Genomic DNA, 22,613 nt, shown 5'->3' on the forward strand with positions numbered 1-22,613 from the left:
GAAAGTTAATATTATAAATTATTTGTCACTTCAGATGATACACTAATACAATATCATCTTATCATGTGATCTCCTTAGCATTACTCTTTGACATAAAACTATTTTTCTAGACTGAGCTAGTGCATTAGCACTCGTGGAAGTTTCGAACCCAACTTGCAATGCAAGACTCCTAAAACCTAGCGCACAAAGGAAAGGACCAACCAAGACGTACGCAGTCACACAAGAAGTACTTATTTTACTTTATTTTTCAAAGAAACTTGGAATTAAGTTGGATTTTTTTTGGAGTGCTCTAGGTATCCGGTATCCCGAGTGTTTCAACCGTGCTTGATTAAATATTTTCACAACTAAGCTCTGTGTGTGAGTCTTAAAAGAGAGAGGAAAGGAGAGCTGATCGATTGGTGGTGTTGATGGCGGATTCAGAGGTTGGCAGGTTACCATGCAACTCCTAACTCCAAGTTTGTTGTGGGACAGTTGGTGGTTATGCATGCTGGGCAGGGCAGGGCAGCATTCCTATGTGCTTTGACTTCTGTCCCAAGAAACAAAGAATAGAATTTGATTCTCTTGGGGAGAATAAAGTTGACGTTTCTTTCTTCATGTATGTCACTTGACTCAACAGTCAACATGAACCTTGTTGTTCCCCTACTGCAACTTACATTACTATCCATCTATACTTTAACCTAAACCAAGCTTCCAATCTAGGAATAGAGCTGGCAAAATGCACCTAATCCGTTAACACGACTCAATTTGCTCGCAAAATTTCAATTAACAGGTGAAGACTTAAAGGGCTGGATTAATTAACGGGTGGTGATTTTCCTTCAAATTTGAGCATTTTACATCTGCTCTCAAAATGTACCTAAGCCATTAAGACGACTCAATTTGCTGGTAAAATTTCAATTAACAAGTGAAGCCTTAAGGGGCTGGCATCATAACGAGAGAACCCGTTAGCAACCTGTTGATTTTGGATGAACCCACGAAACCTAAATAATCACCCATTAAAGAGGGTTAATTTCTTAATTTTCAAACCCCTATCTGAGATACTGAGAGAGTTTATAGTTTATTCCCTCTTACTCTGCCGACTCACTCTGCCCTATTCTCTCTCCCCGCCCTCTAACCTCTGCCTTCCGCCCTCTCACTCACTCTGGGCCACTCCGCCCTCCGTCCTCTCATGAATCACGATCTCTCACTCTCTGTCTCTAATTTACGCTGAAGAACAATACGAAGAAGCGGCAGCTCAAGCTCCCTCTGCGTTGAATCAATGGCAGTTGCGTGGAGAATCTAGAGGTACACGTTATGAATCAAAATTACTGACATTGCTTAGTAAAAAGCTATACAATATCTCCAAGCATGATTGATCGACGAGATAAATGTTCGAACCCAATGCCCTAATCGGCTCCAAGTCTTGGTGAGTTTTTGCAGACACCACACTTGCATACAATGCAGCCCTCATTCCGTTTCTCAAATACCACCCAAATATGCATGTCAACATCCAAACTTCACCCAGAAACAAAATTACATACAGGTCAACAGAGCTTCAAGGCTTCCATAACTTCAGTGTGCAGTCTTCGCCGTATGTAGCGACAATATTCCTGTGAGGATGATGGCTGATGCCAATTACCTCCTTTTCGTGGACCTGCATAACACAAGAGAGAGAACTTTATAAACTCTTCGGCATTCATGTATGCATTTTTAGGTTTTAATCAAACCACCATCAAAAGAGCATTTTGTAAACACAATAGAGAGCGTTATCCATGTGCAGTCAGCTCTTGGCAAACAACCAACAGTGCAATCCCAGACGTCCACACATGCACACACCTACGGATGTGAATCGTGCAGGTCTCGTGACCAGAATAGCTGGAATTAGAATGTGGCAAGAATTGCAATTATCCTATCCCTCCTAATGTACGAGCCATTCAGGGATCAAAACAGACCGTCTTAAATTCGCCATATTTAGGACGAGTAGACCTTCAGAAAGATGTCATGCATGCTTATAGGTATATATAACAAAGATGTCACCAGATACCCCTATTAGTCTTTTACATGAGACGGGCATAGAAGGGGTCATCAACTAGTGAACTGATATTTCTCCTTCACACCTTATTTGTAAAAAGGTATGCAACTTAATCAATGTACACCTTGGAATATAGGGTTTCATGCCAAGCAGAAGGAATCTAATAAGACGTTTGCAACACTTTGAGCAATCAGATCTCGATCAGTGAAGCAACCAAAACTGGTTAGAAATACTAGAAGATCCATGTCTCAATGAAGTTTGAAAACACCAATTTAACTCAACCAAGGAAAAATCATCCCTAGATCATGTCAGTTGTCTTTTCAAAATCATCACTAGATCTTGATTACTGTGATTCCAGATGTGCAACAAGTATTTACGTTCTAAAGCCCTCGTTGTGTACCATCTCAATCTCCAACAAGATAAATACCACAACTAACAAAATTGTCAATATTTATTTTGATTCCAGATATGCAACAGGTATAGCATTATAAAGCCCTAATTCAGTACCAACTCAATCTTTATCAACAAAATACATACCTTCATTAGATGCTCTAAATTACCAGATTGGTGACTGAAACAGTACATATTCCTGCACATAGATGAAGTATTGGTAAGTATCCTCATGCTGATGATCAAAAGAACAAAGCAGGTAGCACGGTCTTTTTAGTTTAACTGTTCCAACTGGCAGGTACCCGTTGGCGGAAAAACAAATAACAGATAATGGCTCACTGTAGTGAGGAGGCCAAAGCATCTCTGAGATGCCATTTTAGAAAAGAAAAACTTCATCCATCCAATGATGTTACGAAAACAGAATAGTTCTCTTGAAGACGAGGAACAACACCGCATAGTGTATAAGAGATCTTTTGAATTTGGCGAGATTACACACATAACAGACACGGAAACATGCATATTAAGAATGTATACTAACATAACCACGTGAAATATGAGCATGATGAAAATTTGACATTTTATTTACCTGTCTTCACCAACACAGTAAATCCATTCCCCTTTTGGTGACACACAAGCTGACAAAAAATCTCCGCCTTCTTTTTTACCAGATGAAAAGCTCTTCACAACCTAAGCCATAATAATCAGACAAAGCTCAATAATAATAAATTCACAAGCACTTAACAATGAAACAAAAGATTTTGGCTTTAAAACATGAAAATATCCAAACAAACTTTTAAGAAATGGATTGCTAAATACATTGCAACACCTTGAACAAAAATATGTAAAAACTAAGTTCTGTTCAAGTGAAAAATATATACCTGTCCTTGAAGTGTCATGACATAAATAGATGACGTCTTATTACATACAATGATGTGATCATTATTTTTTGGGTAAAGATGAACAGAATTCACAGAAGCATCACCTCCCTAACAGTTAAAACAAAAACCCACAAATTAGATACCGAAACAATAAAAGAAAAGGCAAAATTTCAAAGGAAATATAGCTAGGTTCCTCTAGCTCATGATATATAAAATATTAATTAAAGTAATAAAAAGGAATACCCTTAAAGGAGGAGGTGGCTTGAATGTCTGTAGACAGTCTGTAGTCTTCAAATCCCAGACCTAAAAAAAAACATTTATGCCTCAGAAAATGGATACACGGTGCACAACAACAGCGTCAATGAGATACAAATAAATATCACAAGAAACTTACCTTGACTGTGCAATCGCTAGATGCAGTAATTACACGAGCTCCATCACTAGTAAAGATTCCATCATTTACATAAGATGTATGCCCACGAAATTCTTTCAACATCTTCCCAGATTTTAGGCCATGGATTCTGCATCAGTCATAAACAGATGTCTTTAAAATAATAGCAAAGAAAATAAATAAATAAATAAAAAAAAGGTTTCCTATATATATAAACAAAAAAAGGAGGTGCGTGTGGGAGCCAATAATGCACTTTTTTACATTAAATCATAGTAACCAAAACATAAATGTAAAAACCTAGGAGATGCATGTTACAATGAGTGATGCATAACTGTTACATAACTAATACACTTCAATGGATGTCTTGATAATGAAAACGTAGGAACAGTCAAAACTTGAAGTTGAAGAAACAATATTAGTGATAAGAATATATGTTTGACATATAAAGTAATAACTAATGTACTAATCTAGGAAACATATCCAACAAGAGACGTGAAAAAATACTTTGCAGTGCTGTCAAATGATGTACTAAGTAACTGGCTTCCATCCCGAGAGAAGGAAACACTGGTGACACCCCGTGAATGTGCACGTTCAAGACGGCGCAGGCACTGCCCAGTCCTAATACGCCAAACCTGTAAGAAGAATTTAGACAGATTAAGATCAGAAACAAATTCAATAAAATTGTACAACATATCAAAATTGAATTTAATCAACATATGCTAAATAGCAATATGGACAGGAACAAAAAAAATTACAAAAAAATACTGCAAACTATCTTCTAGCTTCAAGTAAGATGCCAAATCATAATTACTGAACTTGGGCCTTATCTTGAACAAGAAAAAGGAAGCATACTCTGAAACCTCAACAAAAACAAGCATGAGTTATGTCATCATATACAATAAAATCTGACCTGAGGCAACCACACCCAAATAAATCACAAAACAAACAGAACATCTGTTTGAAATGAGCTAACACCCCACAAACACCCCATACAAAAAATGTAATAACACAAAACAAAACAGATATTTAAATAGAGTGAGCAATACCACATATAGAACACCCATGTGAAACAATTACCAACATGTGATCATAACAAGAGATGAATCAAGTAAACAAATGTTTGGCTGTTGATCAATCTTTCCTAGCAATGACATAGTAATGCACTTTAACCTACAACTTGGAGATCTACTAATAGAACTATAATTAGAGCCAGAATCCGACATTAGAAACTCCATTTGTCACTCACTACGATTTCCGGAACTCCTAAAAGTGTCGTATTCACACCAAATTTGGCCGCTGACATGTGAAAATAAGGTTACACAGTAATGAATGGTTACAAAGCAGTGGGAGAATCATATGAAGGACTCTCTGATAGAAAGGTAACTACCTCAAACTAACATCAGTTTTAAAATCAATAGAGCAGCTGTCCCCATATTCAGATGGCAAGATTTGCTCCAATAAGTACTAGAGGGCACTGGTTTGGACTGTGAAAAGTATTTGCAGACGGGTGTGGGAGTAAATTTCAGGTAGAGATTGAAGGACTCTGATTATTTGGAGATATATATGGTCATACGATGGTTTCTAATGGGGAAAAAAAACATAAGAAAAATGTATGCGAATTTAACTTCTAGACTTCTAGTAGTAAAAACAAGAAAAGGACTCTTGCATCCAAGAGCATAATTTACTTTGATCTTTCCATCTTGTGACCCAGATGCAATCATCTCTGAATCTCGGCTAAATTCAAGACAGAGGACAGCATCGTCGTGCATCATGAAAGTTTCCTGCAATATTGACAGCACATCAGAAAATGCAGAAGAAAACAGTCCGCTTAGATGAATGATACAATAAAATGTTGTCATACAGGGTGCAGAACATTGACAACTAAATCCAAGTTGCAAAAAAAAAACCAATTGAGTGATGGTCCATGTGTGTAGGCACACGTGTGTAAAAGGACACGACAAGCAGGCCAGTTCCCAAATTGCATTCATCCAGAATTTTTTAGAGGGTAAAAAACACAACATTATCCCCACTTCCAATAGCATGTTTCTTGTTCAGAACCAATGATCTGTCATAATGGTCCAACTTTACGATTAATGAACCATACCATTGCAATGAAAATGTATATTTTTATGCTTGTTATAAAGACATGACAAGCAGGTCAGTGCCCAGGTTACACACACATATATATATATATATATATATTATTGTTGTAGAATGCATAAGACTTCGAAAAGAAAATAAATGCTCACATCAGCCTGGTACTGAAGATCCTTCTTGAGCTTCCCGCTTAAGTAATCCCACACCTAGAAGTGACACAAGCATTGGCAAAAAAAGGCATTCAAATTACACCAAATAATTTCATGTTAACAAAAGCATCTTAATCATATATACCTCAATAAATCCATCAACCGAGCAAGAGACAAGAAACTGCCCATCTGGTGAGAACCGGGCACATTCTGCATGACTTTTTGTCCCAAACTGCAGCAAAACACCACCAAAAAAAACAGATCAGAAATTCAGAAAGAAATTGTTCCAAATAATCAGGCCACTACTTTATATACATTAGTAAGATCTTTGTAATCTATTTAAATTTCTTCATAGGCCAATGCATGGCTAAAAGAACTACCATGGAAGATTGATGTTACTGTAGTCTCAGTTCCTAAATTCTGATTTAAAACGAAGTTCAGTATCCAGCATTAAGAACCCTGAACCCTAAACCAATAAAGGATACTGAACAATTTATCAAAATGATATATAGCTACATATAAATTCCTTGCCTTTATTGTGTGTGAAAGAGTTGTTGGATACAAGTCATCCACATCTTGTTTCATAGCAGCTGTTCCTCGAAATAAGTCAAACTGTGTTCCTGGGGGAAGCAATCCTGGATAATAAAAAAAAAAAAACTTAACAACATAAGTGACCGTTCCTGTTATTAAAAAGGGAATCTAATTAGAATATCTTGATAGAGAAAGAACCAATACGAAGTGAACCAGAATTCCACTGCTTCAATAGAAGACTGATAACTTAAGCCTCGTTTGTTTGGCAGTAGGAATAGGAATTTGTTTCCTTTTCCATCAAAATTGGATGTTTAGTTAGCTTGGAATGGAAATAGAGTTATGGAACTAACTGGAATCAACTCCTTTGACTAGGTGGAATAGAAGTACAGATGGGAGGCTGGGATTTCTATTCCATACTTCTAAGGAATGTAATATTGAGAAAGTACCATCCCACAACGTATATATTACATGGATATATACGTGGGATTCCATCTGATTCATGCAGCTGAGATTTTTATTCCACGGAATGGCAATATGTCGGACCTAAATCAACAACAAAAATCTCTGTTTCCTCACCTAACATATACGGAGAAAACTTCTTGTGGACAGATAAAACTTGGTTTCAGTGGCACTAAAAATTCACCATGCATAAAAGTGAATATGAATTTTAAAGCCATAAAGGGTATCTACAACAAATAAAAAGTACCCATCTATGGAAAGGAAGAAAATAGAAGGGAGGGAGGGAAAAATAGTAAAGGACAAATGAATGGTAAGCAACATATCCGCAAGAGGATAATTTTCAAAGAGAACCTCATACCAAATAACCAACAAAACAAAATAACAGATGCAAAAGTTCACCTTGGTGCTGCTGCCACTTTAGAGCCTGACCAATTAAAGCCGTCAATCTTGATGGTGGCACCACAGTAACTTCCGCAGCAAGTGCTGAGAAATTCAAAAGAAAATAGAACTCGTCAAAGACAACAGAAATTTCAAAGAATAAAATTCAATAACAACTACTCAGATTTTTTCCTTTGCTATCTACATTTTTTGTCAGATTTCAAAGTCTGACACCTCTGACTGTATCTCACATTTAAACTCTCCATACCTAGGGCCTGGTCTAAATCTATAAACAGGTACAATAAAAAATAAATAAAAGGAAATGCTGAACAGAAAATTCAGTAACAAGAAATCTTTGCTTTTCTTATGCATTATGCCATTGTATGACCATACGAGCGTTCAGTTCCTAGAAGTCTTCAAACGGCAAGCATATCAAACTTTTTCTCCCCAAACTATGAATTGAACCGTTATCTGAAGATTGAAGCCAATCCAAATTGTGCAGTTTATTTTTTCTTCTGGTAATTATGTTCCTTTAGTGATAAATTTTATCTCTAATAATAGAGAGGAGAATACCTGATGTGTTCATTGAGATTAAAAACCTACTGGAAATAATAAAAAGTTTAATTATAAAAGAGAGATGGAGTGAAACCTTGAGCAATTTGAGCACGCCGCTTTTCTTTGGTTGACTCTTGATAAGCCTGTTATAGATAACAAATTTTTAAGTTTCTGATAAAGCATCATACTGATTGAAGTGAAAGCACAACATACTCCAAGACAGTGGAATGAACTAGTAGCAAATAATCTAATTTGATGGCATTACTGAGACCAATAATGTGATGCATCATTAGTTCTGGAGTGCTGAATGTTGTTTAAGACCTTCAGGTTTGCAACCTTCAGGTGTTTGTGAGCTTCAGGTTTTTGGGACCATCAGGTGTTTGGGAACCTTCAACTGACTAACATGTTTTTGGCAGGAATTCATCCCATAGTAGACCGCAATAAAGAAAGAAAAGTAGAAATTGTTTCTTACTATGACCAATAATACAGTAACTAATGAGTCAAATGATTATACCAAAGCTATTTTCATACCTCATTTGGATCAAAATATGTTCTGACAAGGAGGTGCTCTAGTCGCAAGAATCTTTCGGGTTGTTCTTGCTTCACTACACCCATTACCTGAGTCTGTCTTAAGATAGCACGAGCAGTATCCAATTCTCGAAGTTCAATCATTTCCAGTACAATCTACACGATTCATAAGAAAGGAAAGATCATACCGTGAGCAGAAGAAAACATACAAAAATTACTTCATTGTCAGTCCATTCAAATTAACTTTCACAGAAGTAAAGCAATGTAGCAAACTGAATCTGGCAGAGGTATCACAGCGATCATACTAACATTTAGGGCTAAAGAAGACACAACTAGTTTACCCAAAAAAAAAAAAAGAAGACACAACTCTGCAACCCATATTAACAACTGAAAAAATCCATATGTACGAAGTACAAAGACAACGCTGATATAGGGGGAAAAAGTATCCAACCCCACTATGAACAAATAAAACAAGTATAAACACAACTTTGGTTTATGGAAAATGATCTGAATTCCCTTAGTGTCATTCATTCTCATGACAATGAATCTGTTTATAACCAACAGAATTAGACGCTACTTGTCCCAACAGTAGTAGAAATTTTAAAATTGTTGGCTCGTCTCACATCACTACTGATCTGATCCATCTGTCATGCAAAGGGTTCTAGAAATAAGAACTTGACAATGTTATTTGAGCATCTAGACAATGGCTTGGCCTGTGGTATGTTTCTATGCGCGCATACATTTTTGTTGAACAATTTTCATATTCAATATTTCAAATTAAACAGAATATGTTTCCACCCTACACTATCAATACAATTCTACTGCTGACTTCAGAATACCTTAAGCTACTTTCTCCTCTCAAATGAGTCATAACTAGTTCCTCACTAATATGCCTTTATACATGGGATGTGACACTTGAAATACTTTCCTATATCAGAAATATACTCTCTATTTTATACAACTAAACAAGACGTGCATTGTCACTTATATCCTACACTTTGAGCCTTTGATCACTCTAATCTCGGTAGCAATATTATGCATCCTACAAGGAGAAGTTCTCTCATATAGTATTGACACATCGGACAAAACATAATGTATAAGAAAGCGACCCCAAGCCAACAAGGCTCCCCGCTTTCCTAGGGTCGGGGGAGGAACGTCTATCGTACGCAGCCTTTCCTTTGCTCTGCAAAGAGGCTGTTTTCATGACTCAAACCCATGAGATGTTGGTCACAAAGGAGCAACCTTTTGGTCACAAATGAGCAACAATTCCGTTGCGCCAAGGCTCACCCTCATAAACCATAATGTATATTAGAAAACACATACACACACAGAGACAAAAAAGACTAGCCCTACATGAATCATATTCAATAGAAATAACACTGATATCAAGCATTATATATCATGACTGAGCTTCTAAGTTGAAGAATATGCAAAGCAACATTGTTCATACGTCACAGCAGCAAAAGTTGAACAGTTGTGTAAACATCGGAAAGTGAAAGGACTAAAACCAGGCTTGAAATATACATATAAAAAAGGTAAGTACTGTTACACACCTGCTCGTACAAATCCTCCAATTTGTTCCTGGGAAGCTTAAGTTGAGACACTTGAGGCAAAATTGCATCCCACCTTCCACTATTAATGTCAGAAACAAACGTCTCAACGCTGTCGACAGTGTTCAAAGATACCTGGCACTCACTCTGCAATGTTTGAAACGTTTGGTGCAAAGAATTCTCTTTGCAAAATTGAAGCACAATCTTGATGACACTGAAAAGGGAGAAAAACAAACCAGATTTACGACATCGAATTTTCTAGTACACTCAAACAGTACAACGTTGTAGTCTCACTAAATCTTTCGCAAACACGTCTCTACCCCTGTTACCGAAAGCCAACATATCCGAAAAAAAGTAGAATTTCCCAGAATTTTCCAGACATTGTTTTGCTTTGAAACAAACAGAATCCAATGATTACCAAAAAAAACAAACAAAACCCAGTTTAACCTAACTTAACCCTGCTCTGCTCTACTCCCCCATTTGTCAGCCCAGAAAATAACACCAGAGTTTGAATTGAGCCCTAGAAAAACATAAACATAGGATTTGAATGTGTGCAATACAACGTTAAAGAGAAGAAAAAAAAATCGAGCAATTTGAGAAGAAAACGTACTCTCGAGCTTCAATTTCTAAGGTGGACATCTCGCCGACGAAGTTTCAGTGGGGAATGATTCAGAGAGAGACAGGGAGAGTAGGGTTTGCAGTGCCGTCTGGGAAGAAGAAGAAGAAAGAGAAAGTCGGGTGGGGTAAAGAAACTGGTGTAGTTCGGGCGGGTGAGGGCTGCTTCAAGAAGGCGGAAGGAAGGGGAGGGAGATGGAGTGTAGTGTAAAACACAGTATTTGTAATTGTGTTTAGGCCCCAAAATTAATTTATGTTAATTGACAGGGACATGGACATAAATGTCTTTTTATACACTTGCGAGCGAGGGTTTTTTAATCATGGGCGCTACGCACACTTAAAAATATCTTGCGTTAATTGTTTTTTATTATGATTTTCAAGATATTGTTGTAATGTATTGTGTAAGTGAGAGACTTTTTCTTTATCATGCATTTCTTAAACATTTGTCATTTTTTTTGTTTTCATTTTGCGCAAAGTACTAAAAATTTATCATTATTAAAGTTGTTATCTATTAAAAATCACCATGATTAACTGGAATTAAGCAAGATTGTATACCACATTCCGTATAAATACACTTTGTTGGCGAATTATCGAACCATTTTGTGATTGATCACAACTTCTACATCATCTATTTAACAGCAGACCTAGCGATCAATTTGTCGACATAATGGTCAATAAGCTTTTCATGTCCTTACAGACAATTTCCACATCATCTATTTACCAGCAAACCTAACGGTTAATCATATATAAGTTTTAAATTAATACAGTTTTAAAAACTTATTGTGTAAAATGCTAATTCTGAAACCTTGTGACAATTAGTCTCAAAATTACCACCAAACTTAGAGGGTAAAATTTAATCAACACAAAATAAAATACATTCAATAAAGAGTAGTGATGACTCAATAACAAATCACACCATAATATTATGCATATCATTAAATTACCTTACAATGCACTTCAATAGCAATACCATATTGTACAATGCAACAATGTACATGCCATATTGTCAGCCATAGATAGCTAGATGATTCTTAGTAACATTTATTTATGAAATTTTTTAAACCACACCACACACTTGGCAATAAGAATACTAAACCATTACATAAAGCATAGTTACTTCTCTAAAACTCATATATACCATTTGGTATGGTTAGTGGATATGTGTTGTCAGTTGCTATTGGCATAAAGTCATTAGGTCCAGTGTTCACTTCAATCTGCATAAAATAAATAAATATATTTAAGATCAATGAGTTAGAAAGTAAAATTTAGTACTTTTACAAAAGTAATTGTAACAATAATGCTTTAATTATATCTAGCTTTGCCCCTTGATTGGTATTTTGAATTTGAGTAATGCTAGGAAGATTAAATTTGTAGACAAATTTGTAAACTAAAATGATATAGAAATTGATAATTAGAGTATTACTTAAGCGTTGATAAACGTGCTCATTTTCTATTGATAGACGTGCTCATTTCTTATTAGTGAAATATCATTTAATTTGCAAATTTTATCTACAAATATAATCTTCCTAACATTACTCTTTGAATTTATCCCCAATCATTTAACACTTTGTCACTTTGGTCTTGACGTCAAAGTCTGAATTTTTTTTTTTTTTTATTATTTTGGGGAAAAATAACTACCCGCAATGTATTTACTTAATCAGCCTCTTTTATTTTGTTCTAAATTAAACATAGAACTTCAGTTAAAAAGTTAGATAAGTATATACAATATATGGGGTATTTTTACTCATAAATCTTGCCAAAAAAGGGTAATTGGCAGATGATCAAATTTCAACAAATTGAATTGGCGGACAAATTGAAAACTTGCTAATAATTAGCGATAATAGCTACAATTTACCATAAACTTTAATAAGAATGTTGATTACCTTATCTTGAAGATACTTATTTGCAGCTGCCAGAATTCCTTCCTTCAAAATATCAATTTAATTATTTGAGAAGATTAAAAAAAGCAAGGCAACAATATTATCAATAAACATAAAATTTCAATCAATTATCCAAAATTAAAAGTTGAAATTTTATAAAGGCCATGAATGTGCCCACTCAAGTGGCATTTGATGGATATGATAATGATTCCTAGCTTTATTCTTCATGAAGTAACAAAAAACAAATGAAGTCAAGTTGTAGTGCCAAAAACTTTGGAGGCCATGAAGAGCTCTCTTCCAAAAAAAATTTGGTGTTGCATTTGGACCAGTGATTTTCAAGTACCAAGGGAGTTAGGCAACATTAGTGAAAAGAAATAGTGCACTCTAAAACACTAGATATAGGGATTTGAGAGCAACTCCAGTCATGTTCTCTATTTTTTATAGCTCAATTTACTAAAAAGAGAGAGAAGTTATTTTTGAAGCTGTCTAACAAAGTTTTACTCCATAATTTAGAAAGTCACAATGACTATGAGTCGATAGGAATTTAATTATTTATAAATAATAACACTTAAAAGTGGAGCATTTAATTACATAAACCCACTAGGAGCTCATTTCTCCCTCCTTAGATTTAGGAGCTCTTAGAGGTATCCCACCTTAGGAGGTGATAGGAGCATAATTGGAGTTATTTTTTTGAAATCCTCTCTATAATCTTATGCTTATTCAAAGAGAAATGACAACCACGCACCATTTTCCTTCTCCTATTCACCTCTTTATTTATAATAACTGAATTGAATCAATCAAGTAAAACCAATGAACATGATTAAACAGTGTGATTATTATTTTCCTATAAACAGAGGGCTCTAATCTAATAACATAAATCAAAGTGTCGATCCAATTAAACTTATAAACTACTATGGTAGACATCTCCAATTGCATCCCCGCTCGCTCCCCTTCTCATTGATATAATATTAAAAACTTAGCAAAAAGAACGGAAAGAAACTATATTGTGCCAAACTGTTTTGGAACATTGATGGATCTTATCTAATGAAGTTGATGTATGTACTAACATCTCCAGCATTATATACAATACAACACCAATGCATGATCTCATCAAAAAGTAAGTTGGGAGTTTGGAGAGCAAACTTACCGAGTTCCTCAACAGCTGGATCTCTTGGAACAAAATGTCCATCTGCACACATAACATGAATTAACTGTTGCTTAGAGGTAATTTATGGATTGTGATAAATAATAATAATAATAATGTAAGTGATGGATAAAAACGATACCTTTGCCGAGCGGACATGATAAATCCACGTTTCAAGATGTTTTTCAAGCACTTGTAGTTCATCCAAAGTCATTGTCCCGGCACCTCCATCAAACATATACCTATAATGTTTTCAGATGTAATCCAATTCCCTTAAAACCAAAATTACAACCATTACCAAACTAATCATACCTAATTAACCTGTTACTACGTATGATATGTTTGAAAGTTTGCTTCTCCGATTCATAATCTTTGAGTTAAATTAATTTAAACCACATGCCTTTTTCCTTTTTTGGTAAAATAACTAGACTTTTTGTTAGTATATCGATATTTTTACACTAAGAGGAGGGGGAGTTCGGCTAAGTCATACAATGGGCAGCCTAATTTGGTATGGAATTCGCCATATCCACGAGATTCGAACCTGAGACTTCTTACTTCTAAGCGAAGAGAAATATCATCAGACCGTAGTACTGAGTGACAAAATAACTAGACTTTTGACTCTGCTAGATTTAATTGTACTCCAGAAAACCTATTCGATATAGTTCAAGAAATGGAGTGCTTTATATAAGGGTCATAATTACAATTTGGTACATTGAAATTTACCAGATATTGATTGTATTTGTGTTCTGGGTTCAAAACTTTCTCTTCTCTAAATTAATGTAATAGTTCCCCCTGCCCCTTCATACTTTTTTTATATTAAATGGATTTAGCTCTATATATATTATTGTCATATATAATTGTTAGAAATATATATGGATACAATCACATGCAAATATAAGTTCTATATATATTGATGTCATCATAATAAATAAGATCATATAATTTTACTTTGTAATACCTGAGACCTTTTTGTAGTATTTCAATCTCCTGTTTCATCCAGTTAATCTCCTTTTTCGCATCCTATATACCAATACAATAAGGGAATTCCAATTAGGTTTAGAAGGAAGAAGAAAAAAATCGTAGATGGCATCCATGTAAATATGCCCTAAGTCAATCAAAAGGATTGTAATTATCGTAGATGCACCATGTAGGGTTTCATTTCTCTTTCCCTAATAGATGAGAAGAAAGATAACATAAAGTAAGAAATACATTAATTAATTACAAAGTATAATACTTCTGTTCACTCATGAAAAAACCTGTTTGTCCCCCACTTATGATTAACATATTTTTTACCATAAGAACTTCATAATTACAATCGTTCAAACTCTTTATTATTATCTAAAAATCATATCTGCAAAAAATTATTCAGTTTGGAAATCATTTAGTCATCCATGCATTTCAAAGCAATCGACATTTTTGTTGCCAAGTAGCATTCCTCATCATGAACCATTCATTTGTTAGATACATATGAATATCTAAATAATCTCTAGATTGAATGCTGTTTTGTAAATATGATATTTAGATGATGATAACACTACAAGAATTGTAACTATTAGGGGCATTAGATTAGATGCGGATATGTGGATTTGCCTCTATTAATCTTCATTAGGAGCAGAAATAAATATTTGCCTCTATTACTACTTTTAGACGCGTTAAAAATGCGTCTATTAAAATTTAGATATTAAAGGCGGATAAAGCCTCTAATATATATATTTTTAATTTAATATACATTTCTAAATTCAACATATATTTTCCAAATTTAATAATTTCCATTAGGAGCGGATGTGAATATTTATGCCCTTATATTTAATTATTTTGTATATTTCCTTAACGTAATAAATAAAAGAAATCATCAAAACCCTATTTCTCTGATAACCGCACATCAATCTCCCCTAATTTCTCCTCCTTTCACGGCACAAACTTCCCCATCTCCCTTTTCCTTAATCTTTCTTGTCCTGCTCTCTCTTTCTTTTCGAGATATTTTTTCTCTTATTTCCTTCTCCATTGCTTCTTAATATTGCTACCCTTCAGTATTGTTTGATTAAATATTTTTTCTCTCGATCTGCTATTTAGCAGGTATATTTGAAGGGGTGTGAAGAATTTGAAGTGAAATTGGTTATAAATCTCTTGGATGATGAATTTCATCATGAATCCAGATTGGATGAATTAGGTTTGATTTTTCTGTTTGTTTTGCAGGTTTTGTATGCTATTCGTATTGCGATGGGTAGATGTTTATCCTCGTTTCTTTTCATGTGAGTTCTACTCAAACAGTGTTTTCATTATAATGCATTAATTTTATCTGTTTATATGATTTTGTTTTTCTTGTTTGTGTGAAAATGTTGTTACCCAGAAATAGATCAAAGAATGGATCATGGAAGAAGCATCATCTTGGTGTATTTGTAGAAATTGATCATGGGAGACGCATCATTTTGTTGTTGGGAATCAAAAGACCGGGTGTTGCGCGACTTTGTGGCATGGCAGGTTAAAATTAAATACTGATGCGGCATGGCAGAAGGAAACAAAGGTAGGTGGAGTAGGTTGGGTCCTGCGCGACTTTGCAGGAATTCCAAAGATGGTGGGAGGAAATGGTGGGGAGTACTTCTTGTCATCAGATATGGCTGAGGCGGCAGCCATAAGACATGGGCTGCAGATGTGTGTTTTAAGGGGATTTCATGCGTCCGGGGAGGTACTGGAGGTGGAGTCTGATGCAAGCTGATGTGTTGATGGTGGTCTATTTAGTTGATATTTGGAATATAATGCAGTCATTCCAATCCAATCGGTGAAGTTTATCTTTACCCCTTGACAATGCAATCGTGTAGCCTATATGATGGTGGCATACGTTCTTAAGCATGGTGAGAGCTATGATTGGGATGAATTAGGACCTCAATTTTTGTTTAATGTTCCAGGAGAAGATGTAAATGTTTTCATTCGTATTTGATAATTAATACAATTCTATCCTTTGACAAAAAAAAAAAAGACCGGGTGTTGATTAGATATAAGTTTTGCTAGAGTCCCTTATGTACTACTTTCTGGTTTTTATTTGTATTTATCCATCATGTGTCGATCGAAGTTTAATCTTGTATATCTAAAGAGTTTTGAATGAATAGTAAATTTTGATTCTACTTTTGATGGTATTGATTCCAGATGATGTATTATATTTGAACCAAAAAAATTTAGGGGCTTTTAGATCCAAGTCCAAAAACATAGAAAGTTTTTAGGAGTAAGTCCAGTTAATAAATTATATGTTTTTATTTCTTTTATACTCATTTTATATTTTCTAAAAATATTAAAATCAATTAAAATCTTTTAATATTATGCATTTTTCAACTCCAAAATATCTAATTAATATCTTATAACAAAAAAATTAATATACTAACATAAATCTATCTGCAAAACATTATACCCTAACTCAAGTAGTAAATATATGAATGTATATTATACCTATAAGTGAGATATAAAACCTAACTAAAAGGTAGAAAAAAACATAATATACCTACAAGCAAGATACATTAATTTGTGACAGGTTGACTATGAAAAAAAAATTTGTCATATAGGTAGATAAATACAATTAACCTGTGATATAGGTTGATTATTAAAATTAAAATAAAATCTATAAATGGGTTAAAGCACGAGGAAGAACAAGAAATAACAAACAAATAAATAAAAAGAAATAATCAAAGAGATAATTAGGAAGAAATTTGATTTTTACAATAAATTTTTTCATTTAAGAGATCATTATTGATAATAAAATAATTAAATTTAAAGAATTGGACCTATTCTAATAAATTGGACTATTCCTATTATTGGCTCAAAAAATTGGAGTTATATCAAGTTTCCCCAAAAATTTAACAGGAAATAAACCTATTAATAATATCATTTATGGGGAATGAAAACGTTTTTCAATTAAAACAGGTCCAATTATTTATTTATAGCATTAAAATTTAATATTTGTTAATATTATAAATACTAATATTTGCCTACACACTTTATGTGTATGAACATATTTTTTCAGAAAATGAGGAGAGAGGGAGAGAGAGAGAACGGGGGGAGTGGGGGGTTTTTGGTTTTGGGTTTTATTTATTTATTTAAATATTGGAGGTATTTTAACATCACCTGTTGATGAGACTTCAATAAAAAAATAGTAAAATTTGGACCAGTAAAATTACATTATTGCCTATCATTTTTTTTGGTGTGATAGAAGATTAATTTGTCTTTTCACCTTCTTTTGATTGACAAAAAAGGTTTTATTAATTAGTAGAGATCATAATAATACAATAGGGGCAGAAATAATCATAATTATTGCTTAATTGCTTAATTGCTTAATTATTGCTCAATTGCCAGCATGGCATCTAAAGCAGTAGGAGCGGAAATAATCATAATTAGGTGCGTAAATAGTATTAGTGACGCCACTTTTAGAGGCGATTATGTTATTCGCCACTCCTTCTTTTTGGGGGCGAAAATCTATGATAAATGCCCCTAATAATGTTTAATAGATGCCAATAAAATTGCCTCTAATACTTACAATTCTTGTAGTGTAAAGAGTATGATCAATTGCAATTATGAAGTTTCTACTACGTACGTTAATTAAAATTGAAGGAATAAGTAGGTTTCCCCCCGAAGGAACACAAGCATTATCCAATTAGAAATATGTATTCGTACGTAATGTCATATATACATGCATACATGAACATGAGTGGTTAGCTATGTATTAAAATACTAGTTAACACTTGAGTTTACTGTACTCGCATATATATGTGTGCATATTTAGTTTGTATTTATTTGTATATTCAAGATTCCTGCAATTAGGTGTCTGATATTGTTTGGCCTTTCAAAAAGAAGTTGTGATTTGAGGAACATTATCATGTATATATGTGCTATTTTGTATATGTTTTTTCTTTTAATTTTTCTAGCTAAGCGTGTATGTTGTGCATTTAATTAATTTTTGTAATCTTGTAAGAATCATTCATAACCAGCATCTGATGCTGCACTAGCTTTAGGAATAATAATGAATGGCATGGACGGAGCCAATGAAGGCTCATTGGGGCAGATGTCCTCACTCAAGTAATTCGTTTGTTAAATTGCAAAATACAGTTATAAAATATATACACGTTATCTTTGAAATAAATATAGTATCTAATATCCAACATACATTCATTCTACTTCACTCCATATCAAATATTATATGAGCAAAAGTGCTCTTGTTCTGTTATTCAAACCTACAAACCCCTCTCCCCAGCCTATCTGTAGTAAAAATTTTCTCATCACTTTGCCACTTTCCACTACTAGTTTGAAATTTTTGTAACATTGAGATTGTGATACATCATTATTTGAAATCACCCCTATTATCATATTGGGTATAAGCCATTCTACAATAAGATCTCTTAGTTGTTTTTCGAATTGCCCCCACTAGGAGAATTTTCTAGCTCCGTCTCTGAATGACACAATAATATTCGTGTGTGTGTGTGTTCTCCTTAGAACTATGTGTATATACATGAGAATTATTTTTTGATAAAAATAAATATGAGAATTATTCAGTGTGATGAAACAAATAAATGACATAAATTGGAAAAGAAGTGACAAATTAAACAGAAAGACGTATTGTACCAGAGTTTGTGTTTCCATGGTTTGCTCTGTCTGAGGTGCTCGGGTGGACTTCATCTTCATGTACCTCTCAATAAGCCCTTGCATGCTTCTGCCATAATAAATAACAAAGCAATATCAATCAGAGTTAATCGAAAAGCTAGATTTCTTAAAATTAATACAATATTAGTTCCAATTCTATTAATTTTTTGTAAGAGTACATGCACACCACTTAATTATAGGGCGTTTGAAACTATCTGCTAAACATTATACAGATACATTATTATTATACAGAAATAGGTAGAGAGAGCTTGAGACCCTTTGGTGGCTAGTTCAAAGAGCTTTCCATGGGAGGAGAAAATGAAAACTCCAATCTCAGCATCACACAGCACAGACAGCTCCTTAGCCTTCTTCAGAAGCCCTGCCCGGCGCTTGCAGAAAGTAACCTGCCTGTGCACCATGTTCTCGATCCTCTTCATCTGAACCTTTCCACGAGCCATATCGACCAATCGATATATCAAAAGTTAAAGTGTATATATGGCTGATACAGAAATTTGGTGGCTGTTTAATTTCCTCTGCAGACAACCTCCCACTAGTTTGAACTAGCTTCGAGGTTGTTGCAATCCTTCTCTCTCGGAACTTAGAACTGACGTACGGTTTGCCTCTAAATATCAAGAGCTTAGTGCCTTATATAAGCTTACTTGGATTCCAATCTATATCTTCAACCGATGATTAAGAATAATGCGCACCTACTTTCACAAATCACCGAGCTTTGTTTATCATTTAATTAGTTTAACCTTTCACATAATCATCTCTCTTTATTCTATCATGCTCTCTGTCTCCAACGGAATTTCAATCCCCCCATTTCACAAAGTTAATCACATTACCCCACATTGTCTATCAATGGTTAATTTAGTCAATACCTTATAATATATAGTATGTGAATCCAGCACAAACAAAACCTTTCTCTGCAGGCTCCCTACTACTTATATGTGAAACGCAAACTAATAAAGTCTCTCGCTACTTACATTTATTGGATCACGTTACTTGGAAGCTAGATCTTTAATTACCACATTAAAACTGATTATTCCTACATTAATTAGTGTGTTCACTAGTTAGGTGAATTCATCTAAGAATTCTGTTAACTTTTAGGGTTAGATTAGAATTACTTGTTCATCTCGTTGTTTTGTAAACCAAGAACTTATTTGTACTCTAAAACACTAACTTCTGTAAACATGTCAATACTAAATCATCCAATTCTCTAAATTCTAGAATCACTCTCTATTAAAAAGGTGAAATATAGTATGTCACGCTCATCTCATTGGTAGGCCAACACATTGGATGGCCATTGCAGCACTGGATTTGGTATCCTCGGTGACCAATGACCATTCAACAGTCTCTCAGCTGAAGGAAAAGTGTATTTGTGGGACAGTTGAAGTCTAGTCAGCATGCAATTTGTAAGCCCTTTTTTTTTTTTTTTCATGTGATGCTCATCAATCTCTCTAATGAACCAATGAGCTGCCCATGTTGGGTTGTTAGCTTTTGCCGCTTCCTTTTCCACATCCCTTTGGCCTTCTCTTCACCCATTTGCCTTTGTTTTTGTGACAAACCCTTGCATGGTTTAAAGCCTTCCAAGCTTATTATACAGTTAAAAAAGTGGTTGCTATTCACACATTTATTTTTTTCTTTCATATACTTATTTTTTTCTCTCACACACTCATCCTCATTGCAATCGTCGAATCAAATGAAGTGAGGAAGATCAATGAAGAATGAACAAAAATTAACAAGTGTGTGAAAAATAAAAAACGGTGTGTGAATACATAGCATTATCCTTAAAAAATTGGAGTGCTCTGGAATATTTTATGTTCTGAGTATTTTAATCGTTAGATCGAAATATTTCATTTTATGGAGTATTGTAAAAATCCATTAAACATTTTGCTTTTTCCATCATTTTTTTTTGTTTGAAAAAAAAAAAACACTCCAAACGTCAGGTCAGCTTTCTCCACTGTCTCCCTAGAACTTATTTTTAATTTCGAAGAATTTAGTTGTTATTATTTTTCTTCATCTTAGCTTAGAAGCCAAGAATAATCCTGTCAAATCCCTCACGTTCAATACAATACAAAAGAGATTTCCCTATGACATCTGCGATCAAATAGGTTGCATGAAGTGGCTTACATAGCCGCCGCGTGGATGCATATTGTTCTTTTGCAGTGTAAAGCTTGATTCCAGAAATCTTTTGCTAACACACTCACCCAGCAACTTAATAGGTTTCAAAAGTTCAAAAGTTAAAGTATAAGACTAAAATAATGCCACTATGCACAAAACAGTTTCTTTTTATTTTTCCAATTAACTAAACCTTTGTGCCATTCGTGTGAACCAGTAAGCCAAGATTCCATCATCATTTTCGGCCTTAGCTTGAAATGCTTGAAAAAGAATACAGGTGAAACCTTAAACAGTCGCATGCACGTTCGGTCCGTCTCGTGCTCTATGATCTGTTATTTTCAAGTTGAAATATTATAAAAGCTAGAGCCTAAAGTGAGAAAAGAGATGGAAAGATGCCGGAAAGCTATGTGTGGCAAATTTTCAACATGCTACGAAATTTCAACACGCTCTCTGTGTTGTTTCACGTGTGTTCTTATAGTGGCTATGTGTGGCAAATGTTCTCAGCCCATTTGTGTTCTTTCACGTGTGACGAAATTTCAACACGCTCTCTCACTTGTGGACAACATAAATGGAGTGTCGTGGAGTTTCATCTAACTTCATACGTGGGAGTAGGACAACCTGACTTTGATATCATGAAGAAAGTTGAAGTTCCATCATAAAACTAATTGGAAATATAAGGAGTAACTCAACTACTTATAAGTTCATACCCCTTTCTCCCATCAATGTTGAATTCATTATCAACCGTAATTCTATCACAAAATTGGATAAACATAAATTTTTATATATATGTAAAAATCAAAGTAGTGAATATCAACTGTTTAGCTCTTATGGCTAGATTTTATGTTACAGAAGACAGGTTAATTTAAGAATGATTCTGAAGCTTTACCCCTTAATGTGTATAAGTTGTAGATTCTTTATAATTATCCATGTTGTACACAGTTACACACTTGGTAGCAGTGAGAATTGCAAATTCTACATCGTATATGTATATAGTTTAGACTTTCCAATTATTTCCAAAACCCTAATTGTGTGTTGCCCCTCCTTGGTTTTTTTATTTTTTATTTTTTTATTTTTTTGAACAAATGATATTATCTACATCAAGGGAGGTGGGGCTTAGCCTCACAATAAGTTAGTAATAATGTGGTTCAAGTTCGCCTTTGGTGAAAATCTAACATAAGACCCCTTCCTTACATGTGAAGAGTAATACCATTAGACTTGTGTCTTCTTTGTTAAAGTCGATCATTCCTCAAACAATAGCTTCCGCATGTCTGTGTCGTCCTCTTCGCCTATAAATCCCAAATATTGCTCACTTCCTCA

The 22,613-nt window shown here is 34.4% G+C and overlaps 2 protein-coding genes and 1 long non-coding RNA gene across 4 annotated transcripts; 1 reads left to right on the forward strand and 2 right to left on the reverse strand.

The window, feature by feature from the left end:
- Window positions 1–1,288: 1,288 nt before the first annotated feature.
- LOC126632472 (suppressor of mec-8 and unc-52 protein homolog 1) lies at window positions 1,289–10,749 on the reverse strand. The gene is made up of 16 exons (XM_050302898.1): window positions 10,525–10,749; window positions 9,918–10,128; window positions 8,368–8,520; window positions 7,931–7,979; window positions 7,303–7,386; window positions 6,445–6,548; window positions 6,059–6,145; window positions 5,917–5,970; window positions 5,353–5,448; window positions 4,172–4,299; window positions 3,671–3,797; window positions 3,520–3,579; window positions 3,277–3,384; window positions 2,985–3,085; window positions 2,546–2,597; window positions 1,289–1,630 (listed from the first exon to the last, which is right to left on the reverse strand). The coding sequence occupies exons 1-16, from the start codon at window positions 10,551–10,553 to the stop codon at window positions 1,532–1,534; spliced, it is 1,542 nt and encodes a 513-aa protein (XP_050158855.1). The 5' UTR covers window positions 10,554–10,749; the 3' UTR covers window positions 1,289–1,531.
- Window positions 10,750–11,424: 675 nt separating this feature from the next.
- Window positions 11,425–19,972, reverse strand: LOC126631262 (agamous-like MADS-box protein AGL12). Of its 2 annotated transcripts, none has more exons than XM_050301434.1 (7): window positions 19,452–19,972; window positions 19,158–19,245; window positions 14,512–14,573; window positions 13,696–13,795; window positions 13,557–13,620; window positions 12,413–12,454; window positions 11,425–11,743 (listed from the first exon to the last, which is right to left on the reverse strand). In XM_050301434.1, the coding sequence occupies exons 1-6, from the start codon at window positions 19,631–19,633 to the stop codon at window positions 12,429–12,431; spliced, it is 522 nt and encodes a 173-aa protein (XP_050157391.1). In that variant the 5' UTR covers window positions 19,634–19,972; the 3' UTR covers window positions 11,425–11,743; window positions 12,413–12,428. The 2 variants fall into 2 exon arrangements, with proteins under 2 accessions (XP_050157391.1, XP_050157390.1); XM_050301433.1 differs by having other exon boundaries at window positions 13,557–13,598; window positions 19,452–19,966.
- LOC126631263 (uncharacterized) lies at window positions 15,435–16,259 on the forward strand. Its single transcript, XR_007626344.1, has 3 exons — window positions 15,435–15,629; window positions 15,750–15,805; window positions 15,904–16,259. It is a non-coding gene; the product is annotated as an uncharacterized LOC126631263 (long non-coding RNA).
- Window positions 19,973–22,613: the final 2,641 nt, after the last annotated feature.

Source organism: Malus sylvestris, chromosome 8 (genome assembly GCF_916048215.2).
Source record: "Malus sylvestris chromosome 8, drMalSylv7.2, whole genome shotgun sequence".
NCBI lineage: Eukaryota > Viridiplantae > Streptophyta > Magnoliopsida > Rosales > Rosaceae > Malus > Malus sylvestris.